At 42.1% G+C, this 23,125-nt stretch overlaps 1 protein-coding gene across 3 annotated transcripts in view; it reads right to left on the bottom strand.

Annotated features, from left to right (window-relative positions):
• Nucleotides 1-265: 265 nt before the first annotated feature.
• Nucleotides 266-23,125, bottom strand: part of GRINA (glutamate ionotropic receptor NMDA type subunit associated protein 1) — a 146,244-nt gene continuing 123,384 nt past the window's right edge. For all 3 annotated transcript variants that reach the window (XM_030220597.1, XM_030220588.1, XM_030220604.1), the window contains one exon: nucleotides 266-2,724. In XM_030220597.1, the coding sequence (XP_030076457.1) occupies nucleotides 2,575-2,724 (150 nt within the window). In that variant the 3' untranslated portion in view covers nucleotides 266-2,574. The remainder of the gene's footprint in view (nucleotides 2,725-23,125) is intronic.

Raw genomic sequence — 23,125 nt, 5'->3', positions numbered from 1 at the left:
GCTACTAAGTAGTAAATTTAAAACAAACCAAAGAAAATATTTCTTCACTCAATGTGTAATTACATTCTGGAATTTCTTGCCAGAGAATGTGGTAAAAGCAGTTAGTTAAGCAGGGTTTACAAAAGGTTTGGATAACTTCCTAAAAGAAAAGTCCATAAACCATTAGTAAGACGGACTTTGGAAAATCTACTGCTTATTTCTAGGATAAGCAGTATAAAATCTGTTTTACTTGTTCTGGGATCTTGCCAGGTATTTGTGACTTGGATTGCTCACTATTGGAAGCAGGATACTGGGACTGATGGTCTGTCCAAGTATGGCAATGCTTATGTTCTGAAACAGAGGTCAGCAAAGCTAAAACTTGAACTAATTCACTCAACATTAGTAGTGGTGATAAAAAACAAAGTAAGGCAACTGAGAGAAACAAGAAAAAATGTGCACAAGGAGAACCAAATGAACTGAAATAAAATTGAAGAATCATTCTTTCCTCATCCAGCACTAGACAGACCCATGTGATATGGGTCTCCATTCCACCTTACTGTTCAGAGACTACATGTAGTGTCCATTAGCCAGTAATATTGGGTTTAGACTTAAGCTTAGAGATTACGACCCATTCTGTCTATAGGGTGGGGGAAAAGAGCTGGTATCCTCAACAAAGCCATTTACCTTTGTGTTTTTATGGTGATCTCCTTGCCATAGCATGCTACCAGTTAGTATATAAATCAATTTAAAGGTCCAAATACATGTATACATGCAGTCTCCTTGTCACAGCATGCTGTGTGAGTTGGAGGGGGGGAAGTGGGAAGACTGGATGGACCGTTCAGGTCTTTATCTGCCTTCATTTACTATGTTACTCTGTAGTGTTAATACATGCATGGGGAGGTTAAGAAGTTGCTTGCCACAGTACACTATCTATGTATATATATACAGCCTACTTATGACAACATTCTGCCTGTGTATGCTAAATTTCCTTACTCAAGGTGTGCTATGCTCTTTCCAGCTTTACCCCATCATAACCTTGCAGCCATCATCCATGTGAAAGGATGATAGGGAATGCAAATGGCAGAAATGACGGGAGTGGAGGGAAAGCTTATAGAATAAGGGAAGGACAAACAGAAAGAGGACGCAGAAGGGACATAGTGGTAAAGGGTGGAGCCATTGCAGAAGGAAAGTGATGCATGTTGGAGGGAGGGAGGGACAAAGGGTGTAGAAGGTTGGAAAGAAGGTATGAGGGAAGGAGAAATGGGTGTTGAGAAGCTGGAAAGGAGTTGTTGGTTAGAAGAGGCTGTGAGGGGTACTGAAGAGAAGTGGGTGAGCAATGCTAAAAGAACAAACATATGACAGCTTTTGAAGAGAAGTAGATGAGGAGTGCTGAAGAGAAATGGGTAAAATGAGAAGAGGGGTGTGGAAAGAGAGGAATGGGTAAAAGGCACGAGCAGGTAAGGACTACTGGAAAGCAGGAGAGGAGAAGGTACAGAAAAGAACGGAAGAGGGAGGTGGGTGAACGGGGTTTGAAGATATACAACTGAAGATAAGGCTTCCAAAGTATGTGATAGGAGGTTGGAGAGAAGGAGCCACTGAGAAATACTAGATGGCTGAGAAACAGAGCAGATGAAGGGTGTTAAAGGAGAAAAGACAGCTGCAAATTATTGGGCGGAGGAACAGGTCAGAGTTGTAGGAGAGGAGCAAATGAGGTACCGGAGAAAAGGCAGGTAAGAAGTTTTGAAGGAAAAAGAGAAATATCTGAGCGATAGGTGAGGAGCAGTTGAGAGGCATAGGAAGGAAGATGCAGCTACACAGGCCAGGTGAGATACCTTGACAGGGAGAGAATGGATGGATATCTGTTATGAGACAGGAGGAAGCTGAGCAATGCTGGAGGGGAGGGAAGAGGTGAGGAGGGGTATTGGAGGAGAGAGGTGAGAAAGCAGTGCTGGAGGAAAGGAGTGGGTGAGGGATATTGGAAGGGAAAAGCAGCTAATGGATGTACTCACTTTTTCCAAACCACAGTTAAAGGTGCGTACAAGTTTGGGTACATGAGTTATTTTCCTGCCCACAGGGGCTTACAAGCTAAGCTGTATCTGAGAGAGTGGAAGGTGTTCCAAATTGCACAAGTTCACAAAAATCATCAATGAGAGGAGGACTTGAACCCTGAATTCTCTGGATCCCAGCCAACTGCTTTAACCATTAAACTATTCTTCCACTTGGAAGGGTGGGAAGCAGTTGATAGAGATAATTTGCAGTTGGAAGGGAGGAGAATATCACAGTATATAATAGGACATAATGAGATATAGAAAGCATGCACTCCTCAATTCTTGCCATGCCAAGTAACACATGGAACATGGTTTCACTAACACAATCTTTTTATTGTATTTAATGGATGATTCTCTGTAGAGTGGAAGGATTAGCTATACAACGTTAGAGAAATATTCTAACACAGCAAGCAATGAAGAGAAGATATAATGCAGTGCTCCTGCTCCCTGAGGGTCCATGCTAGGGCACAGGTTGGGAAGGTGAAATGAGACACATAGGGTATTCTGCAGTGGCACACTCTCCAGGAGGCAGCTTTCAACCACTCTGCTACTCCTTGGCCCTGCCAATGATGGCCAAGATGTACAAGAAGATGTTGATAATGTCTGTATACAAGTTAAGAGCAGCAAAGACATATTCCTCCGGACTCAGGGATAGCTGCTTGTTGCCCAGAATCATCTGTGTATCAACGGCCAAAAACTAGAGAGAAAGAGAGAGAGGATATCAGAGATTCACATTCCCAAAACTGGTAATCAAAGATGTTCAACAAACTCTATGTAATACTGGGGGAAACAGGAGAAATCAGCAGCTACAGCAGCAAAACAAAGTTGCTTACCTGTAACTTTTGTTCTTCATGATATAAACAGAACTAGTTAGATCTAGAAAGAATGAAAGGCTTTTCTACTCATGCACATCCAGCACCACACATTCAAACAATATGAAGCTCCTTATCAAAAGCAATCAAAATTTTTTGTTTAGTGTTTATTAAAGCCAATTCGGGCATAACTCAGCTGCAAAAACTATTTGTTTAGTGTCTGATTTTCAAACCTCTCTCTCCAAGGCTCAATCTTCAATTTATAGCTGTTAAATTCAGAAGGGAAAAGTTTCAGCTGAAGACTTACTGGGACATCTTCATCAGCACGTTATTAGCCCTTAAGAACTGATTACTTCTAAATCCTTGTAGGTTATCTTGAAGCCAACAAAATAGCATATACTATACCTAATAAGCTTAAAGGACTTTGCGTAACAAAACATAGTAACATAGTAGATGATGGTAGATCAAGATCTGTATGGTCCATCCAGTCTGCCCAACAAGATAATTCATGGCACAAGATATACATATTGTATATTATTTAGGGTGAGATTTATTCCTCCCAGTGCAGCGAATCAGCCACCGCTATCTAGGGATGAATGAATCCCATCCAAGGCTGCTTCTGGTATATTTACCTTGTATTATGCAGACTCCTAAATTACCAGAGCTGTGCACTTTACTCTGAGCAGGTCAGGAGAGAACAAAGAAGCCAAATACAACAGATATATGACAAATCAGCTTGTAAGTTTATTTGGAACAGATATGCTAATACAATACTCACCAAACAGCTTCTATCATATCAATTAGTACAGCAATCACAGCAGTTTCTCATACAGGGAGTGGACTGACAGCGAATCAAATTGATATCACAGATCTTGACTTCTCCAAGGACTATGCAAGTAACATGTACAATCAATTGGTTATGGGAATATATTACCCCAGCTACACAAAGGTGTTCTCTGGGTCTGAGTCTTTAATGTTTTGTTTTACTACTCAAAGCCAATTAGTAGATATACAAGACTCAAAGCCACTTATGAGAAAGCAATCAGAATATTTGCCAATTCAGATACAGTTTCATTGGTTTCTCATAGGAGAGCAGCTCTATGGCTGTCTCTCTGGCTTGAAGTAGGAAGTACACTCATTTTTATATACCCATTCAGGATACGGATAATAAGACAGTAATCACACCTGATTGGATCTATATTAATGTCATAGTTAACACTGATTGGCTATGGTAATGAAGTGGTTAGTATTTTACTGGAAAAGCTAACAATAGACCACCTCTTACTGGAAGACAAAGTCATGTTCTTGCAAGACTACTCATTTCTACATTTTTTTGACCATATCTTCCTCAAAACACTTTGTGACACCTGGTCATCTTCCTGAGAAACCATCTTTGTTCTGCTTCTCAAGAACATCTGTGACCACCATATTGCCACATTCATGCAACTCTGTCAGTTAGACCCCCACCCTTACGGTTTCTTCTTGCTCTGCTGTGTTTCAACACTGAAGTTCAAGTCAGAGACACAGGCCTGTAAATTTGTTTTCCTCATTTTAGATCAATTTTTTTAGATTCAATTTACATAGACATCATATGAACAATACTGGTGCCAGCAGGGTTCCCACGCCTGTTGGTCAACATTTTACAGGACCAGGACACTGTACCAGTGACTTCACAGTGAGAATCCTGAAAGGTAACTTTAAAACCATACAAGAACGTAAGACCTTTGAAGTCAGAATGATTGAATATTTTAACAGCCAACAGAAAGGACTTAACAAGGATCTGGGGTTCCTAGCCCATTATAAACCATAAAGCTGTATGTCTCTGTTGATCACCCTCCCCTCACCTATCCACACCCATCCTCCCACCCTGTCAGACTGTCATAGTAATGCTTGAATGTTTTCACTTATATACACTGTCATCTACCACATTTGCTTATTTCCGATCTGAGGAAGAAGGGCAACTTTCGAAAGCTAATCAAGAAATGTATTAAGTTATGTCCAATAAAAAAGGTATCATCTTATTTTCTTTTCCATGTTTTATTTTGTTTGATTTCTATTAGATCCTGAAGCAAAGTCAGGCCTGGGATCAAATAGTAATAATATTCAATATGCATACTTGATCTTCATTTGTCCTTGCCATTTTAAGAGCACACACAGTAGAAGTCTACCCTACATTGACCTTGTTCTCCAAATACTGAAGTTGTCATCAAAGCTATCTGTCCATGATTAGGGCACAGACCATAGAAGTCTGCCCAGCACTGGCTTTGCTTCCCAATTACTGGTGTTGCCATCTAATCACCGATAAGCTTGTTTGGTTCCACATCTTCTATACAGGATTCCTTTGTGTTTATCTGATGCATTTTTTAATTCCGTTACCTTTTCATCTCCACCACCTCCCGCGGGAGGGCATTCCAGGTACTTTCTGACATTATTTCTGAGTCGGCCCCCATGCAACCACAATTAATGTCCTCTAGTTCTACCACCTTCCCCATCTCTGGAAAAGGTTTGTTTGTAAATTAATACATTTCAAATATTTGAATGTAAGTATCATATCACCCCTGTTTCTCCTTTCCTCCAGGGTATATAGAAGTTCAGGTCCTCAAGTTTCTCCTCATATGTCCTTCGACGTAAACCCCATACCATTTTCGTTGCTTTTCTCTAAACTGCCTCGTCTTTTTACATCCTTAGCAAGATACGGCCTCCAAAACTGAACACAATATTTCAAGTGGGGCCTCACCAAGACTTATACAAGGGCATCAACATCTGCTTTCTTCTGCTGGTTATACAGTTACAGAGCTTATAGTCCGCTATTACCAAATATAGTTCAAAGCGGATAACAATAAGAGGAATTAGACCAAACATCTAGGAATGTATATTGAATTATCAACAGAATTATAACTAATTCACTGTATTCAAAACATATTTCCTAAAAAGATAAGTTTTAGGCAAGATGGCGACGGGGAGGAAGCATTGAGAAGACGCTCCGAACTATGTACCTTAAATTTCCTTGGAAAAAGTTTATCCTTTTTTCGTGTAATGCCTAAAAGGAGGGGAAGGCAGAGAACCGGACCTGGGGTTTCTGCTTCGTCAGTACTTGGTACTTTGGAGCACTTCTTTGGTCTGGGAACGGCGTTGGATGCAGGAACTCTATTGATGGAGAGTGCGGGAAGAGGTGAGCCGCCCCTCCGTCTAGAGATGGAAACAACATTAAGCCCCGAACAGCGGTCAGCTCCTCCCATGCTGGCAGACACGCTGAGGAGGGACCGGGAAATCCCAAGTTCCCAAGAGGCGATGGGGCCTCCCGGCAAGGGACCCAACCCGGATGGAAGTCTACTGATAGCAACCGCACATAAAGTGCTGGAATCAAGAGAAGGAGAAGTCTTGACTGGGAACCAGCTGATGAAGGAAGCGGGGCCGAAAGAGGAAACTTTACATGCAGATTTATCAAGTAAGTTCGTTTTGGGGGAAAAACCAGATAATATTATCCTGGAAGCCAATCTGGGAAGCTTTAAAGAACCTGGAAACCTCACTATCACAAAACATTTCCTCATTATTTGATCAATTTCAGACTCCATTAAATAAAATACCAATACTAGAAGCAAAGGTACAAACTTTGGATAAATAAACGGAGAATAATATGAAAGAAATACAAAATCTTCAACACGTACAAGCCAATTTAATTAAATTCTTATCTTCAGAATAAAATAGAAACTTTGGAAAACGCTCAGCGGTCTAATATATTAAGACTGATAAATTTTCCAAAACAGGCCTTGATAGCCCCTGTAATAATTTTTAAAAGATATTTATTTATTTTATTTATTTATTGCATTTGTATCCCACCTTATCCCATCTCTTTGCAGGCTCAAAGTGGCTTACAATACATCATGAGTAGTGAAGGAATGTTAATAGATAAACATTTGGTATTGCAGGATCTTGGTCAGCATGATGATAATAAAACAAACATAATAAACGAAATCATAGTGTACAGCAGATATTATGAAACAAGTTCTGAATATAGATATGCGAGTTGAGCGTATTCACAGTTGTTGATCTTTGTGGTACGCTTTATTAAAGAGATGTGTCTTCAATAGTATGCGGAAGTTCGTTCTTTCGTATGTCGATTTCAAACTGCGTGGTAGTGCGTTCCATAACTGTGTGCTCAGGTAGGTAAAGTTTGACGCATGCATTATTTTGTATTTCATTCCTTTGCAGCTAGGGAAGTGCAGATCAAGGAATGTGCGGGATGATCTTTTGGCATATTTGAGTGAAGTTCTGAAGATACCAGAGAAGGCATATCCTCCAACATCAAAAATTTACAATTACCATATTAAAAAAAGGAGAAGGAACAATTGGAGGACCAAAGAACCATTTGATGTTCTGGATTTGAATTTAACACAAACTTTAGAAGATGACAATTTAGGCTTAATGCCAATGACTTTCTTTTGTATTACAACAGGACAGAGATTGGATCCTTTAAACAGTTTTTCCGCCATACAGATCAGCTCTTTATGAACTATAAAATAAGAATGTTTCCAGATGTTTCTAAAGCAACCCAGAAAAGGCGTAAAGAATTTCTTAAACTAAGCCCCAAGGTGCACTTTTCTGGTTAAATTTTCCGTGTAAATGTGTAGTAAAATTGAATTCTGTTAAATATGTGTTTTTTGATCCTAAACAATGTAATCTTTTTTTGGACTCTAAAATAGCCTTGTTACCTTCAGAACAGTCAAGACTAATCGTTACATCTGCTCCGTAAAATAGTTAGAAATCCCTGGAACTCCCTCCCCCCCCCCCCCCCCCCCCCCCCCCCCCCCCCCCCCTTATTCCTACTTTCCTTAGGAAAGAATTTACTTTTAGTATTCCTTGGATTACTACAACTTGGATGTTGTGACAGGCCTCCCATGTTGTGGACTATAGATAAATAAAACAATGGAAGTATGGAAATATTTTAATTTTATATTGTAAAACTACTAGTATAATTACTTTGATTCTTTTTTCTTTCCTTTTATGATATGTTACCTGTCAATATAAGATGGAAAATGTATAGAATTACTATTAATTCTTTTTCTTGTACATCATCTTTACTAAATCAAGATGTATCTTGAAATTATTGTAAAACTTTAAAACAAAATTAACAAAAAAAAAAAGATAAGTTTTAAGCAGCCTAGCATCCTTCTGCTGTGGCCACCGCCTTATCGCAATGTCTCATCACCTTGAGTTCGTCAGACACCATCACCCCAAGGTTTAAATATCTCTACTCCCTCTCAAACACAATACATGTCTGATAGAGATTTGTTTAATAAACTTTTAAAGGAGATTTTCAAATATCCAGATCAATCTCTCCCTCCATTGCAAAAATTATATTACCTTACGGATAAAAGAAAAATACAAGAAAAAGATTTTCAATCAGCTCCTACGCAGCCAGAAGTAACATCTGAATCATTGGATATATCAGGATTTTTGGACCAGTCTAAGGAAGAAATCAAAACCCGTGCAACTTTGATAATTTCCTTTGTATTTATACAAGATAAAGAGGCTTTATTGAGACTGTATTTTAAGAACTTACAACCTCAGTTTATGGGCGATAAGATTTTGATTTTCCCAGATATCTCTAAATGGACTCAGCAAAGGAGAAAGAAATTTCTGGAATTGAAGCAGAAATCTTTGGAAATAGAAGCCACATTTCAATTAAGATTTCCATGCAAATGTTTAATCTTTTTCAAAAATAATAGATACATATTCTATGAACCTGAACAATTGTCTAGATTTTTGGTAATGCATGGGAAAAAAGAACTGAGCAAATGTTGGAATTTTGGTTAGATTGTAAATTGGAATACCACCTGCTCTAATTTTGAACTGTTAATTATTTCTACTTTATCCAACTTTCTTTGGTGACAATTGAAATCTCCCTTATTTTGTGGACTGTTGGAAATCAATGTTTATTTTCTCCACACCAGACATCACGGCAGAAACCCAAGCCAAGGTATCAGCCTGCCTATCCGACATTGCTGCCTGGATGTCCAACCGTCACCTGAAACTGAACATGGCAAAGACTGAGCTCATTGTCTTTCCACCCAAACCTTCTTCTTTTCTCCCTCCACTCTCTATCTCAGTTGATAACACCCTCATCCTCCCCGTCTCATCAGCCCACAATCTCGGAGTCATCTTCGACTCCTCCCTCTCCTTCTCTGCGCACATCCAGCAAACAGCCAAGGCCTGTCGCTTCTTTCTCTATAACATCAGCAAAATTTGCCCGTTTCTCTCTGAGCACACGACCCGAACTCTCATCCACTCTCTTGTTACCTCTCGCCTTGACCACTGCAACCTACTACTCACTGGCCTCCCACTTAACCATCTATCCCCCCCTTCAATCCATCCAGAACTCCGCCGCGCGTCTTATCTTCCGCCTGGACCATTATACTCACATCACCCCTCTCCTCAAGTCACTTCACTGGCTCCCGATCAGATACCGCATACAGTTCAAGCTTCTCCTACTAACCTACAAATGCACTCAATCGGCAGCCCCTCATTACCTCTCTACCCTCATCTCCCCGTACGTTCCTACCCGTAACCTCCGCTCACAGGACAAATCCCTCCTATCAGTACCCTTCTCCACCACCGCCAACTCCAGGCTCCACCCTTTCTGCCTCGCCTCACCCTATGCTTGGAATAAACTTCCTGAGCCCATACGCCAAGCCCCCTCCCTGCCCATCTTCAAATCCCTACTCAAAGCCCACCTCTTCACTGTAGCTTTTGGCACATAACCATTTACCTCTATTCAGGAAACCTAGACTGCCCAATTGATTGACTGCATACTTGTCCTCTAGATTGTAAGCTCCTTTGAGCAGGGACTGTCCTTCTTTGTTTAAAATTGTACAGCGCTGCGTGACCCTGGTAGCGCTCTAGAAATGTTTAGTAGTAGTAGTGTTTAATATTTGGACTATTTCTTTTAAAGATGTTATCTAAACATTGATGTATCACTCAAAGATTGTTATCTTTGTATAAAATTGAAATTAATAAAGAAAATCTAACATAAAAAAATATCTCTACTCCCTTAGTAGCTTTAAATAAATAACACTAAGATGCAAACACCAGTCCAACAGAGAGATAGAGACCATCCAGTCTTTTGCTGCAAGTGTCACATGTATGATTATTTCTCAACTGGTGAGAGGTCATTATTATTATTACTACAGTCTTATAACCTGCAAAATACCAAAAGTTCACTGTGGGTAACAACGAACAAAAGCTGAACAAACATCAGGAATTACAATATTTTAAACCAAATTATACAATAATTTTCAAAAAATACACCATTACCACAAATTAGTAAAATTTCTTAAAAAGAAATGTCTTAAGAGCTTTCCTAAACTGAAGATAACCAAAAATTCTTAAAAGAAAAGGAAGAGAATTCCAAAACTGTGCAGCCTGATAGGAAAAAGTAGATTAAAAATCCTCTTTGCCTTTACATGGCAAAATGAGGGAAATTTTAGTAAAAATTGATTTCTCGTAGATCTAGAAATATAATCATTTAGAAAAACAAGATGAACACCTAAATAAGCAGGAGTCAATCCATACAATGCTTGATAGGTCAAAGCTGATACCTTAAATTGAAATCTTGCCTCCAATGGTAACCAATTCAACTGCATATGACTGGAAGAGAAGGGAATGGAAGTCTCTTTCAGTTGAAAGGAGGCCCGAATGAGGGGGCATAAGATGAAGGTGAAAGGGGACAGACTCAGAAATAAGTTAAAGGAAATACTTCTTCACGGACAGGGTGGTGAATCTGTGTAATAGTATCTAAATTCAAGAAAGCTTGGGACAACTACATAGGATCTTTAAGGGAGTGATAGGGCGCGTAGATGGCATGGATGGGCAGACTGCATAGGCCATATGGTCTTTATTTTAAAAATTTCTAACCCGTCTACAGCTAAGCAGCTTAAATAAAATACTGTATATAAATATATAATCAGTATCTGCCTTCATGTTTTCTATTATTTGGCAAATATAGCTTAAGACTTGTTGTCTTAGAAACAAAAGTTAATTTAATACATATTCTCTCTATACACACAATCATTAAAAAAATTCTTTAACTTTTATTTAAAGAAAAACAAACTCTTCTGCATGCCAGCTTCAAATCATAGGACCATTAAGAAAATACTAGTAAAAAAGCCCCGTTTCTGATGCAAATGAAACGGGGGCTAGCAAGGTTTTCTTCTGTGTGCATGTGGGAGTGTGTGTGTCCCTGCCCTCTGCCCTCTCTCCCTTCCCCTGTGCTGTCTGTCGTCTCTGTCCCCTCCCCCCTCGGAGTCGAGTCCTTCAGTGTTAAGTTTCCTGCTGTGCTGTGTTTGTGTTACAGAGATAGTGAGGGCTTCTGCCCTCTCTCCCCTCCCCCCTCTGAGTCCTTCACTGTTACAGGGAGAGCGATTTGATTTCGTGCTTTGCTGTGTTTTCCTTCACTGTTTGTGTTACAGAGAGAGCGAGGGCGGGGCAGACACTCATGGGGAAACCGGATATCTCTCCCCCTTCACACTTCCGGCTGGAGGCTTCATTTAGAACATTGGTGGTGCCTTTTATATATAGAGATTGTATTATATTATAATTAACTTAAAGTATAACACTACAATAACAGGCTGGACTGACCTAGATCTCTCTCTCCACCCCCAAGTACTAATACAACTGCAGGAAAGGCTTGGACAAAAAAAGTCAGTTTTCAATAACTTCCTAAATTGTTCCACATTAGCACAAAGACACAAACAGCCAGGCAGAGCTATTGAACACTGACTTTTTTCTCCGAGCCTTTCCTGCTCTTTGATAATGGCAGCCAGTATTGTTTTTGAGAGACGTGTTGGTGGGGGGGGGGGGGGGGGGGGGGATAACAGTGCATTTGTTGGTCACACCTCTCCTTAAGAAGCCTTCACTTGACCCTACTTGTCCCTCTAATTACCGACCCATCTCCCTCCTTCCTTTTCTCTCCAAATTACTTGAGCGTGCTGTTCACCGCCGCTGCCTTGATTTTCTCTCCTCACATGCTATTCTTGACCCATTACAATCTGGTTTTCGCCCTCTCCACTCAACCGAAACTGCGCTTACTAAAGTCTCCAATGACCTATTACTGGCTAAATCCAGAGGTCAATATTCCATCCTCATTCTTCTTGATCTTTCCGCTGCTTTTGACAGTGTCGATCACAGCATACTTCTCGATACCCTGTCCTCACTTGGATTCCAGGGCTCTGTCCTTTCCTGGTTCTCTTCCTACCTCTCCCTCCGCACCTTTAGTGTTCACTCTGGTGGATCCTCTTCTACTTCTATCCCTCTGCCTGTCGGCGTACCTCAGGGTTCTTTTCTATCTACACTTCTTCCCTTGGTTCATTAATCTCATCCCATGGCTTTTCCTACCATCTCTATGCTGATGACTCCCAAATCTACCTTTCTACCCCTGATATCTCACCTTGCATCCAAACCAAAGTTTCAGCGTGCTTGTCTGACATTGCTGCCTGGATGTCTCAACGCCACCTGAAATTAAATATGACCAAAACCGAGCTTCTCATTTTCCCCCCCAAACCCACCTCCCCGCTCCCCCCGTTTTCTATTTCTGTTGATGGCTCTCTCATTCTCCCTGTCTCCTCAGCTCGAAACCTTGGAGTCATCTTTGACTCTTCTCTCTCCTTCTCTGCTCAAATCCAGCAGACCGCCAAGACCTGTCGTTTCTTTCTTTACAACATCCGTAAAATCCGCCCCTTTCTTTCCAAGCACTCTACCAAAACCCTCATCCACACCCTTGTCACCTCTCGTTTAGACTACTGCAATCTGCTTCTTGCTGGCCTCCCACTTAGTCACCTCTCCCCTCTCCAGTCGGTTCAAATCTCTGCTGCCCGTCTCATCTTCCGCCAGGGTCGCTTTACTCATACTACCCCTCTCCTCAAGACCCTTCACTGGCTCCCTATCCGTTTTCGCATCCTGTTCAAACTTCTTCTACTAACCTATAAATGTGTTCACTCTGCTGCTCCCCAGTATCTCTCCACACTCGTCCTTCCCTACACCCCTTCCCGTGCACTCCGCTCCATGGATAAATCCTTCTTATCTGTTCCCTTCTCCACTACTGCCAACTCCAGACTTCGCGCCTTCTGTCTCGCTGCACCCTACGCCTGGAATAAACTTCCTGAGCCCCTACGTCTTGCCCCATCCTTGGCCACCTTTAAATCTAGACTGAAAGCCCACCTCTTTAACATTGCTTTTGACTCGTAACCACTCGCCTCCAGCTACCCTCCTCTCTTCCTTCCCGTTCACTTTAATTGATTTGATTTGCTTACTTTATTTATTTTTTGTCTATTAGATTGTAAGCTCTTTGAGCAGGGACCGTCTTTCTTCTATGTTTGTGTAGCGCTGCGTATGCCTTGTAGCGCTATAGAAATGCTAAATAGTAGTAGTAGTAGTAGTAGTAGGACCGGATTGGGAGGGAGGGAGGAGAATTCGCCAAACAACTCTGGAGGGGGTGGCAGGGGGGAAAAGGGAGTCGCTGCTGGGCATGGGTGCATGCAGGGCAGGGGAGAGGAGGGTCACTGCTGGACATGGGTGGATGAAGGACAGGGGAAAGGAGGGTCACTGCTGGACATGGGTGCATGCAGGGCAGGGGAGAGGAGGGGAGGGGAGAGAGAAGAAATGCTGGGCATGGATGGAGGGGAGAGAAGAGTGAGGAAGGCGATGAGATGAGGGAAAAGGAAGAGAGGAGAAAAACTGCACATGGATGAAGAAAATAGGCAGAAGCTGAGGACCAGAAATGAAGAAGAAAGGAGGAAAGGCAGTGGCGTTCCTAGGGGCGCTGACACCCCACTTGCAATCCCTGAAATCCCCTTCCTCCCCCCACCTTCCCATCTAGGAACTCAGAATTCCCCCAAGGGGAGTAGGGCATACAAACACCCCTCATGTCGCACTGAGGAGTAGGCTAAGACCTTGAGGATGTAAAATCTGGAGGTATAGACCCCAGATGGCCAGAAAGGTTTTCCGTCTCTTTGGTGAAGACCGAGATTCCTGTGCCTCCCAGGTTGCCAAAAGATGTATCTGGTTCCTCCAGTGCCAATAAGCCGGGGAGTCCTGTAACGTCCAATATTGCAGGATACACTTGCAGGCAAGCAAGCACAACTTACATTGGAGCATCACTTCATTTTTATTACGGCTCCTAAAGGCCCCCGGCACATCCAATAGCAACTGTTCTACTCTTCCCATAACCTTAATTCCCAACCCTAGTTCCATAAAGCATTAGAAGGCTTGCACTGAAGGGTAACTCCATAATGCATGGTAAAGTGATCCCTGGGCTCCCCTACACTCTAGACAGGTAGGCCTCGTCAACCCCCCACATGAAACAGCTGGGAAGATGACATATATGCTCTATGAATAACACAATAGGCACATTCCCTTAATCGCGCATCAATGGTGAGGGCGGGCACGCGTGCTACTGAGACTGAGATGTCCCATTGTGTCAAAGGAGCCCCCACCTCCCGTTACCACTTGAGCCTGGTGTGGTCTTTAGGTGGTTTCCATTTAGCAAGGACTTTGTGTAAAAGTGAGACAGATGTCTCTTCCTTCCTCAAGGAGTGGAAAAATTCTCTAAGCTTGTCACCCATTCGACTACTTATTGAAGTTTGGGTTAACATTGAAAGGTAATGGGTGATTTGCCGGAACGCAAACCTATTTCCCCAAGAAACTCCCACCTTGTTCATTAGATCCTCAGCTGAAATGGGCGTCCCCTCTTCAGTTAGCAAATATTCCAATCTGGTTATACCTTGGTCTGACCATTGGGTAAAAGTTTTGTTGGTAAAGCCTGGCTGAAAAGCATTGCCTTTTAGGGTAATCTGATCAGTTGTATATGGGTCCCCCCCCCCCCCCCCCAAGTTTCGCACAAACAATCTCCATGTTGCCCTTAAGGGACCTTAGGACACTCCCTCGAAGCTTGGGGTGGGGGTGGGGGATCTGAAACCGCTTATGGTGTAGCAGTGGCATAAGAAAGCACAAAGGCAGACGGTCTGCAAGCTCCAAGATGGAAAATGCACAAAGCAGATCGTTAAGAACGTAATTTATTAACACAATTCGAATAAAAATTATATATATATACACACACACATATAAATAGCCCGACACAGGCCGTGTTTCGCCCAGCAGGGCTGCTTCAGGGGCTACAAGAAATAATAACACAAATATAGTTATACAAATACTCTTCTAAAATCATATTAAAATTATGTGTATACACAGTTTAAAAAACTAACTAACCACTCATAAAATAAAATGCATGCGAAAAAATATACTTAATTGCGTTGATTGGGAAATAATAAATATATATTTATTATCTCCCAATCAACGCAATTAAGTATATTTTTTCGCATGCATTTTATTTTATGAGTGGTTAGTTAGTTTTTATTTCTTGTAGCTCCTGAAGCAGCCCTGCTGGGCGAAACACGGCCTGTGTCGGGCTATTTATATGTGTGTGTGTATATATATATAATTTTTATTTGAATTGTGTTAATAAATTACGTTCTTAATGATCTGCCTTGTAGCAGTGGCATAGCCAGACCTGACATTTTGGGTGGGCCCAGAGCTAATATGGGTGGGCATTGTGTATATAGGTATAAGTAGCAGAAGCATAATAAAGTGGCCCTTTTACTAAAGCTTAGCACCCCCACCTTCACAATCTACATCAGCTATTCTCAACTATAATGTTCTTGTAGGTAAAACACTAAACGCTGCAGTCTGTGACACAACAAAAAAAGAGCCCAAATATCATTTATGTTGTTAAAATTAAGACATGAGGGAAATATAAAGTCCTCTTAACAGAATTTACTTTTATTTCAACATCAATTAATTTACCCCAGTTAATAAACTTACATTTTTCAGAATGGTTAACCTTTGTCTACTCTTCAACAAATCAAAAACTGTATGAAACAAAGCCCCAGATTTCTAACTAATGAAATAAGAAAAATCGCTGTCAACATCAAGATTTGTTTGTACCTACTGTGGAATCTGTAGCATACAGAACATAGCTAGAATGTTTTTCCTTACAGCTTTCTGTAGGAACAATGTCTTCAAATTCTGGTAGCACCTCACTAATAGAAACAAAAAATCCCTTCACTGCCAGGTACATAAGTACATAAGCATCGCCATGCTGGGACAGACCAAGGGTCCATCGAGCCCAGCACCCTGTCACCAACAGCGGCCAAAAGAACAAGCAATTTGTCCCACCCATCCTAGAAATACTGTATTCCCTCATCCATTCAATAACATTCTATGGCTTTTTCCTCCAGGAAGCCGTCCAACCCTTTTTTGAAGTCCGCTAAGTTAACTGCCTTAACCACCTTTTCCGGCAGCAAATTCCAGAGTCTAACTATGCTTTGAGTGAAGAAACATTTCCTCCGATTTGTTTTAAATTTACCACACTGCAGCTTCATCGCATGCCCCCTTGTCCTAGTATTTTTGGAAAGCGTAAACAGATGCTCCACATCGACCCGTTCCATTCCACTCATTATCTTATAGACCTCTATCATATCTCCCCTCAGCTGCCTTTTCTCCAAGCCGAAGAGCCCTAGCCTCTTCAGCCTATCCTGATAGGGAAGCCGTCCCATCCCCTGTATCATCTTTGTCGCCCTTCTCTGCACCTTTTCCAATTCCACTATGTCTTTTTTGAGGTGCGGCGACCTGAATTGAACACAATACTTGAGGTGCGGTCGCACCATGGAGCGATACAACAGCAGAATAATATCCTTATTTTTGTTTTCCATACCTTTCCTAATGATACCCAACATTCTATTTGTTTTCCTAACCGCAGCAGCAAATTGAGCAGAAGTTTTCAACGTATCATCAACGACGACACCTATATCTCTTTCTCGGTCCGTGACTCCCAACGCTGAACCTTGCATGACGTAGTTATAGTTTGGGTTCCTCTTTCCCAGATGCATCACTTTGCACTTCTTCACATTAAACGTCATCAGCCATTTAGACGCCCAGTCTCCCAGTCTGCAAAGAGACTTCTCAGAGCCTATGTTGCAAGCCTTAACACCAATTCCAACAACAAAGGCACAAACCTCATCGATTACAGAATAAAGGACCAAATTAGAAATTGTCCTGTAACCTGGCATCAGCCCTTCCCTTCTCACCCATCTATCCCCGTAGCCTGGTATCAGCTTTACCCATACCTACCCCCCCCCCAATCCATCTCCATAGCCTGGCATCTGCCCTTCCTTTCCTTCCCTACCCAACCCCGTAGCCCAGCATCAGACCTTCCCTTCTCTATCTTAACCCCCATCCATCCCTGTAGCCCTTCCCTACCCCACCATCCATCCCATAGCTAGGCATCAGCCCTACCCTAACCCCCTCCACACCCTGTAGCCTAACGTCAGCCCTGTCCTACCCCCTATCCATCGCCTCATGGTCTGGCATCTCCTCCCTCCCTACCCTGAAGAACATCAGCATTAAATATACTGTTTTTTAAAAAATATATGCTGGGCACTGCAGAACCCACCTCAACCCAGAAACCCACCTACATTAAATTTAAAACTTTTAACAAAAAAATGTTTTAACCTGGGCGCTGCAGACTATCCCCACCCAGAAACCCACCAACATTAATTAAATTTTATTAGTGCACAGGTTAAAATTTTTAAAAGATTGTATATTTGTCATGGTGGTTCCTTGGTGGGTTTTTGGCTGGAGGGTGGGCTGTTCACTGCCTAGCGAAAAAAGGTACATTTAGTGCCCTAGGCAGTGAAGAGCCCACCCTACCCAGAAGCCCACCGGCACCACCAGCTAGCAGCATTACACCAACTTTACATTTTAAGTAAAAATTAATGTATTTTTTATTTTTTTTACCTGGGCAGCTGGACTTCGGTAAAGGTGCAGCCTCAGAGAGCTCAGCATATTGTTCTCCCCTCCATTTGTGCTGTTGTTGTGGTGCCACAGAGGAGTTCTGAGGCCTGGGGGGAAGGCTCAAGGTCAAGACTGATCTTTCCAGCTGCAGCGGGAACTGTGGGACACTGACGGCAGACGGCAGATTTCACCATGCAGCACTGCGGCGCCGTCAGCTGCACAGTGGGGGGGGGGGGGGGGGGGGAGAGAGTACGAGTATGGCAAAAAGCAGGAGCAGAGATCACACCAGAACTCTGCAACAGTAGTGGTACCGGCATCCAGCTGCAGCACTATGGCCTACAACTTCCGGGTCAATTCAGGACCCATTCGACCCGCCCGGCACCCGCACTAAAAAAAAACAAAACGAAACAAAAAAAAACAAAAACAAATTTAGGGACAATCGCGGCAGGGCTGGAGAGCTGCCAGATGTCTGGGTGGGCCTGAGCTGAGATTGGATAGCACCCGTAGCTATGCCCCTGTGGTGTAGAAGTGAAAACAGCTGAATGTGGAGCATAAAAGGCTGTCTCAAGCTCTGTTGGGGTATAAATCTGAGTTTCGAGGCACCAGTCCCCTAAGTGGCGTAATTGACAGGCCTGATTGTATGGTTTCATGTCCGGCAAGCCTAAGCCTCCCTGCCCCCAGCCCCCAATCAAGTACGAAAACTGAACTTTAGGTTTTTTATGAGCACAACAAAATCGGGCAATTAGTCTATAAAAGGCTTTAAGGTCTTTCTGAAGCAACCAAAGAGGCAATATCTGCAGAAAATAAAGCCACCTTGGGAACACCACCATTTTCACCAAGCTCACTCTACTCATCAGGGACAATGGAAGATCTCGCCAACCCTCTAACATCCTACTAGTGTCCTCCAGCAGAGTGGAGACATTCAACTGATATAACTGACTGTGTCACATTCATAGGTAGAAGGATACCCACGTATCGGAAGGATTGCTCCGCCCAGCACATGTGAAATTCTGCACCCCATTCCGCTACTAACTGAGCCGATGAAGCCAAGGCCTCCGATTTGCCCAAATTTAATTGCAAACCGGCTTAATCCCCATATTCTTTAAAGATTTCCAGTAGGGCCGGTAATGAGTCTCGCGGCCTGGTCAAATGCACTAAGTTATCATCTGCAAAGGCCGCAACCTTAAAGGTCAGAGTACCCATCGAGACCCCTCGCACTGCTGGGGTTTCTACTATGTCCCTCAACAACGGGTCTAATGTCATGACAAAAAGAAGAGGGGAGAGGGGACATCCTTGCCTAGTACCTCGGAGAATCTGAAAATCAGTAGACTCCACTCTGTTAAAAGCACCCGCGTCCTAGGGGTAGAGTATAAGGTTTTCATCGCCGATAGAAATCGCCCTGAGAAACCATATTTGGTCAAAGTGGCGAATAGAAAACTCCAATGAACGTGGTCAAAAGCTTTCTCCGCGTGAAAGCTGACGAGGAGCAATTGTAAGTTCTTGCTATGTCGATATTCCATGGAGGCTAAAATCCTCCAAAGATTTTTAGCCATTGTTCGCCCACGTACAAATCCCACCTGGGAGTCATGTACAAGCTGCGGAAGGACACGTGCTAAACGGTTTGTCAATATTTTAGTGAGGAGCTTGACCTCATAGTTCAAAAGTGATATAGGACGTTAAAATGCCGCCAAAGTGGGGTCTTTCCCTGGTTTTGGTATTACTATCATTCGTGCCGTATTTAACTGCTCGGGTAAATTCTCTGCCTCTACTAAACCATTAAACATACTCGTCAAGGGGAATACAATCTCCTCTCCCAGCAATTTGTAGAACTCAGCCCTAAACCCATCTATTCCTGGAACTTTCAATAGTGGGCTCTGCTTAATTGCAAAATGGAACTCTTTTGCCAATATTGGTTTATTAAGTATATCATTATCTACCTGACACAGTGAAGGCAGAGATATGTTGGCCCAGTAAAGATCGCTAGGAAGTCCCCCATCCTCCGAAGCTTCATAAAGCTGCTGATAATAGGAGTGGAAAATATTACAAATTTCCTGATCAGTGTTATCAATAGAAATCAAACAAAATAAAACATGGAAAAGAAAATAAGATGATACCTTTTTTATTGGACATAACTTAATACATTTCTTGATTAGCTTTCGAAGGTTGCCCTTCTTCGTCAGATCGGATGATCAGTGTGAAATGCCTTGGTTTGTCTTCATCAACAGTATTCTGAAATGTCCCCTCTTTACTGCTATGAGGCATGAGAGAAGGCATCCCCCCTTATTCTCATGTTTATATAACATATACTTATAATAGGTCTGCGATTTGAGGGCCCTTTGATGCACTAGCTCATTCAATGCTACCTGTAGCTCCAGTACCCTCTGTTCATGCTCCAAGGAATGTGACTGGCCGAGCCACCCCGAGTTGACGACTTAGGCGGAGGATCTCTCAGTCTCTGGCCCTTCTCTGGTGGCAGGTCATCTTTTCCAGTTTTATGATTCCTTATTGGAATTCTCTTCCCACTATCATCAGAACAGAATCTACCTATTTGTCCTTTCGTAAGAAGCTTAAAACCTTTTTGTTTGCTTAAATGCTTTCCTTGGAAGATCACCTTTAGAACTAGAATGTTTTTCCTATATATTGTACTATGTTAATTTTATTGTTTTTTTATGTAATGTAAACCACATTGGACCCTATTAGGGAATTCATGCGGTATATAAGAATTGTATTGACATTGACAAAATATCTTGTTTACCTCTAACAATTTCCTCAGTTCAAACACCAAAGCTGCCAACAAGGTCTCCATACTCTTAAGGATTGAAATCCAACTTGAGATGGATGTAAAAGAATCAAAACAATCCAAGAAATACCCCAAATGAACAGCCATAACCGCCTCCAAAAGTCTGACCTGCAGTGACAAACCAGTTATTATTGTATAGCTAGCTGGCTAATTTGAATCCAAAATCTGCCCTTTAGGTGTCAATACTATATATCTCCAGTGGTCCTTGGAAAAGAGCCAGTCTTCAATGCACTAAATAAATGGGATCTACCACCTAAGAATTTCAACTGGTGGGTGCGCAAACAAATCAGTCAGACAGGGATCTAATACAGACGTATTCCTTGCAAATTTGTTTTCAATAAATGCTGAATCCCATCCACCTCCACAGCCAAAAATCGCTCTCACAAATAATCCAACTGTAGTATATTCTCTGTTCCAATATTCTCAACCATAAACCCCTCTTTTGGTATGTGGAGCAATGGAGGGTTAAGTGACTTGCCCATGGTTACAAGGAGCTGCAGCTGGAACCCAGTTCCCCACTGCACTAACTATTAGGCTACTACTCCTCCATTCTTCGATTGCTGGTTTAATCAAGTATTAGCAATGAATATGACTATGTTGCAACCAAAATTATAAAATCACTCTTTCACGATTATGTGACTGCCCTATTTGCGGTGCCAGAATTGGATTATGACAGAGTGTAACCTGCACAGAGCGGCAGATGCAACTCTGGCCACCTTATTGGGAAGCTGAATGGACCATGTGGGTCTTTACCTGCCGTCATGTACTATGAAATCTTCAACTTCATCTTATTCTGAGACGACATTTCCTTAGCTAACCTAAATAACATCTTTACATTATTCTAGTTATCCCTAGTAAGAGCTGAATAATAATTAGTTTTACCCTCTAGATATAAAAGATTTATGTTTCAATACTGACATGCTCCATTTCAACCTATCTTCTGCTTTCATAGATTATCTTCAACGATGTTCTAAAGGTTAACAAAATGTTTTTAAGTTGAGCTACTTGCTCCAAATACCTAGGCACAGCTCTCAAATGAAATACCGTCTTTAACCACACATGGAACAACAACCACATCTACTGACTTTTGCAAAATATGTTACAGCAGCCAGATCTAAAGGACTCTCCAGCCCTAGAAAAGCTCATGGTCAGATTAACTCTTTATACATCTTCTCTCTAAACAATTTCTGTCTAAGCAGAATTCTCAGTGCAGCAGTCTTAGTCTGAACCAGAATAGTGAAACCTACAAGATAATGGTCTTACTAAATGAGTGGAAATACTATACAACCAGTTATTAAAGGGAAGACTAGCAAATCTACTGATGCTATAACAGCATCTAACATCCAATCGATGTCCATTAAAGTGTGCATTCTAAATAAAAATCTTGACTATTTATATTATACACAGCAATAACAAAAGTAACAGCATCCTTATCAATCTTCTCCTCTAAATGTAAGTGTGGATCACCAACAAGCCAGGGCCCACCCAGAAAAGGCGTAAACCCTCCCTCACAATCTGGTATCTCTCTCTCCTCACCCCATCATATGGGTCTAGCATCTCTCTGTCTTCCTGTCTCTTTCCATCCTCTCATGTTCCTTCAAACTTCCTTTATTGGCAGCAGTAGCGATTCATACAGGCTGCCTTCTGCTGGCTCTGGGCCTTCTCTCTGCTGTATCACATCTACGCAGAAACAGGAAGTTGCAGTGCCTGAATACAGCTGTACCTATATGGAAGTAGTCTTCCCATCAGAGGGCCTGGTCAGCCCAGTCACATCATCACTGCGCAGACTGTTAGTTGGCAAAGGCTTACTTCCTTTCAGAGGTGCGCAGAGCTAAAGGCTGTTTACATTAGCAGCACCTCCTTCTGACTGCCAACAGTGGAAGGTGCGCTATAGTGAGCTCCTTGGGGAGCACTACTGTGGAGTTTACATTCTCAGGACCAATTTCCAAAGTCAGGCGTCGAACCATAGGGAGAGGGCCTGTACCGGAGATACCAAGTGGCTGCCAGTGCAAGGGTACTCGGCCTCACTGCCACCAGAATATCCATCTTACCAGCCAGCTATCTTCCATAGGACTAACTTCAGGCTACTCTCTCAGAACTATCACAGTTGGGCATTAAGCTATAGGGAACAGGCCTGTGGTAGAACTTGGCCAGATTCTCGGATCCTAAAATGGAGATCTATCAGATCCCAGTTAGCACAAGACAGGGTAAATATGGTGCTTTAGAACTACAAAGACATAGTAAGAGAGACTGTTTACTTCTATAACGCCTCAGCCAACTGCTCAGATCAGCTATGTTACTATTTGTAAATTGGTGCTGATGAATGCATGCTCAGTGAGGAACAAGAACACTATTATTTATCGTTTTTTTAATTAGGCGCAGTCCTGACATTCTGTGTAGTACACAATTTTGGTTGTTAGAGACAGAGACTGTTATATTGAAGCAAAGTTGTCCATCCGGTTATCAGATTTTTTTTCTCAGCCCAGATCAGGGAAAAGAGGGGGAGGACTTTTAATTATTTTAAAGATGAATTCTGTTTTTGTTCAGAGAGAATTTGTTTTTCTACTGAGACTGAATCCTTATGGATTGCTTCCAATGATTTGAATATACTTTTAATTTAAGATAAACTCACTAATTTTTGT

Source organism: Microcaecilia unicolor, chromosome 1 (genome assembly GCF_901765095.1).
Source record: "Microcaecilia unicolor chromosome 1, aMicUni1.1, whole genome shotgun sequence".
Taxonomy (NCBI): Eukaryota; Metazoa; Chordata; class Amphibia; order Gymnophiona; family Siphonopidae; genus Microcaecilia; species Microcaecilia unicolor.
The sequence above is the reverse complement of the archived record's forward strand: the minus strand, read 5'-3'. Positions and strand labels throughout refer to the sequence as shown.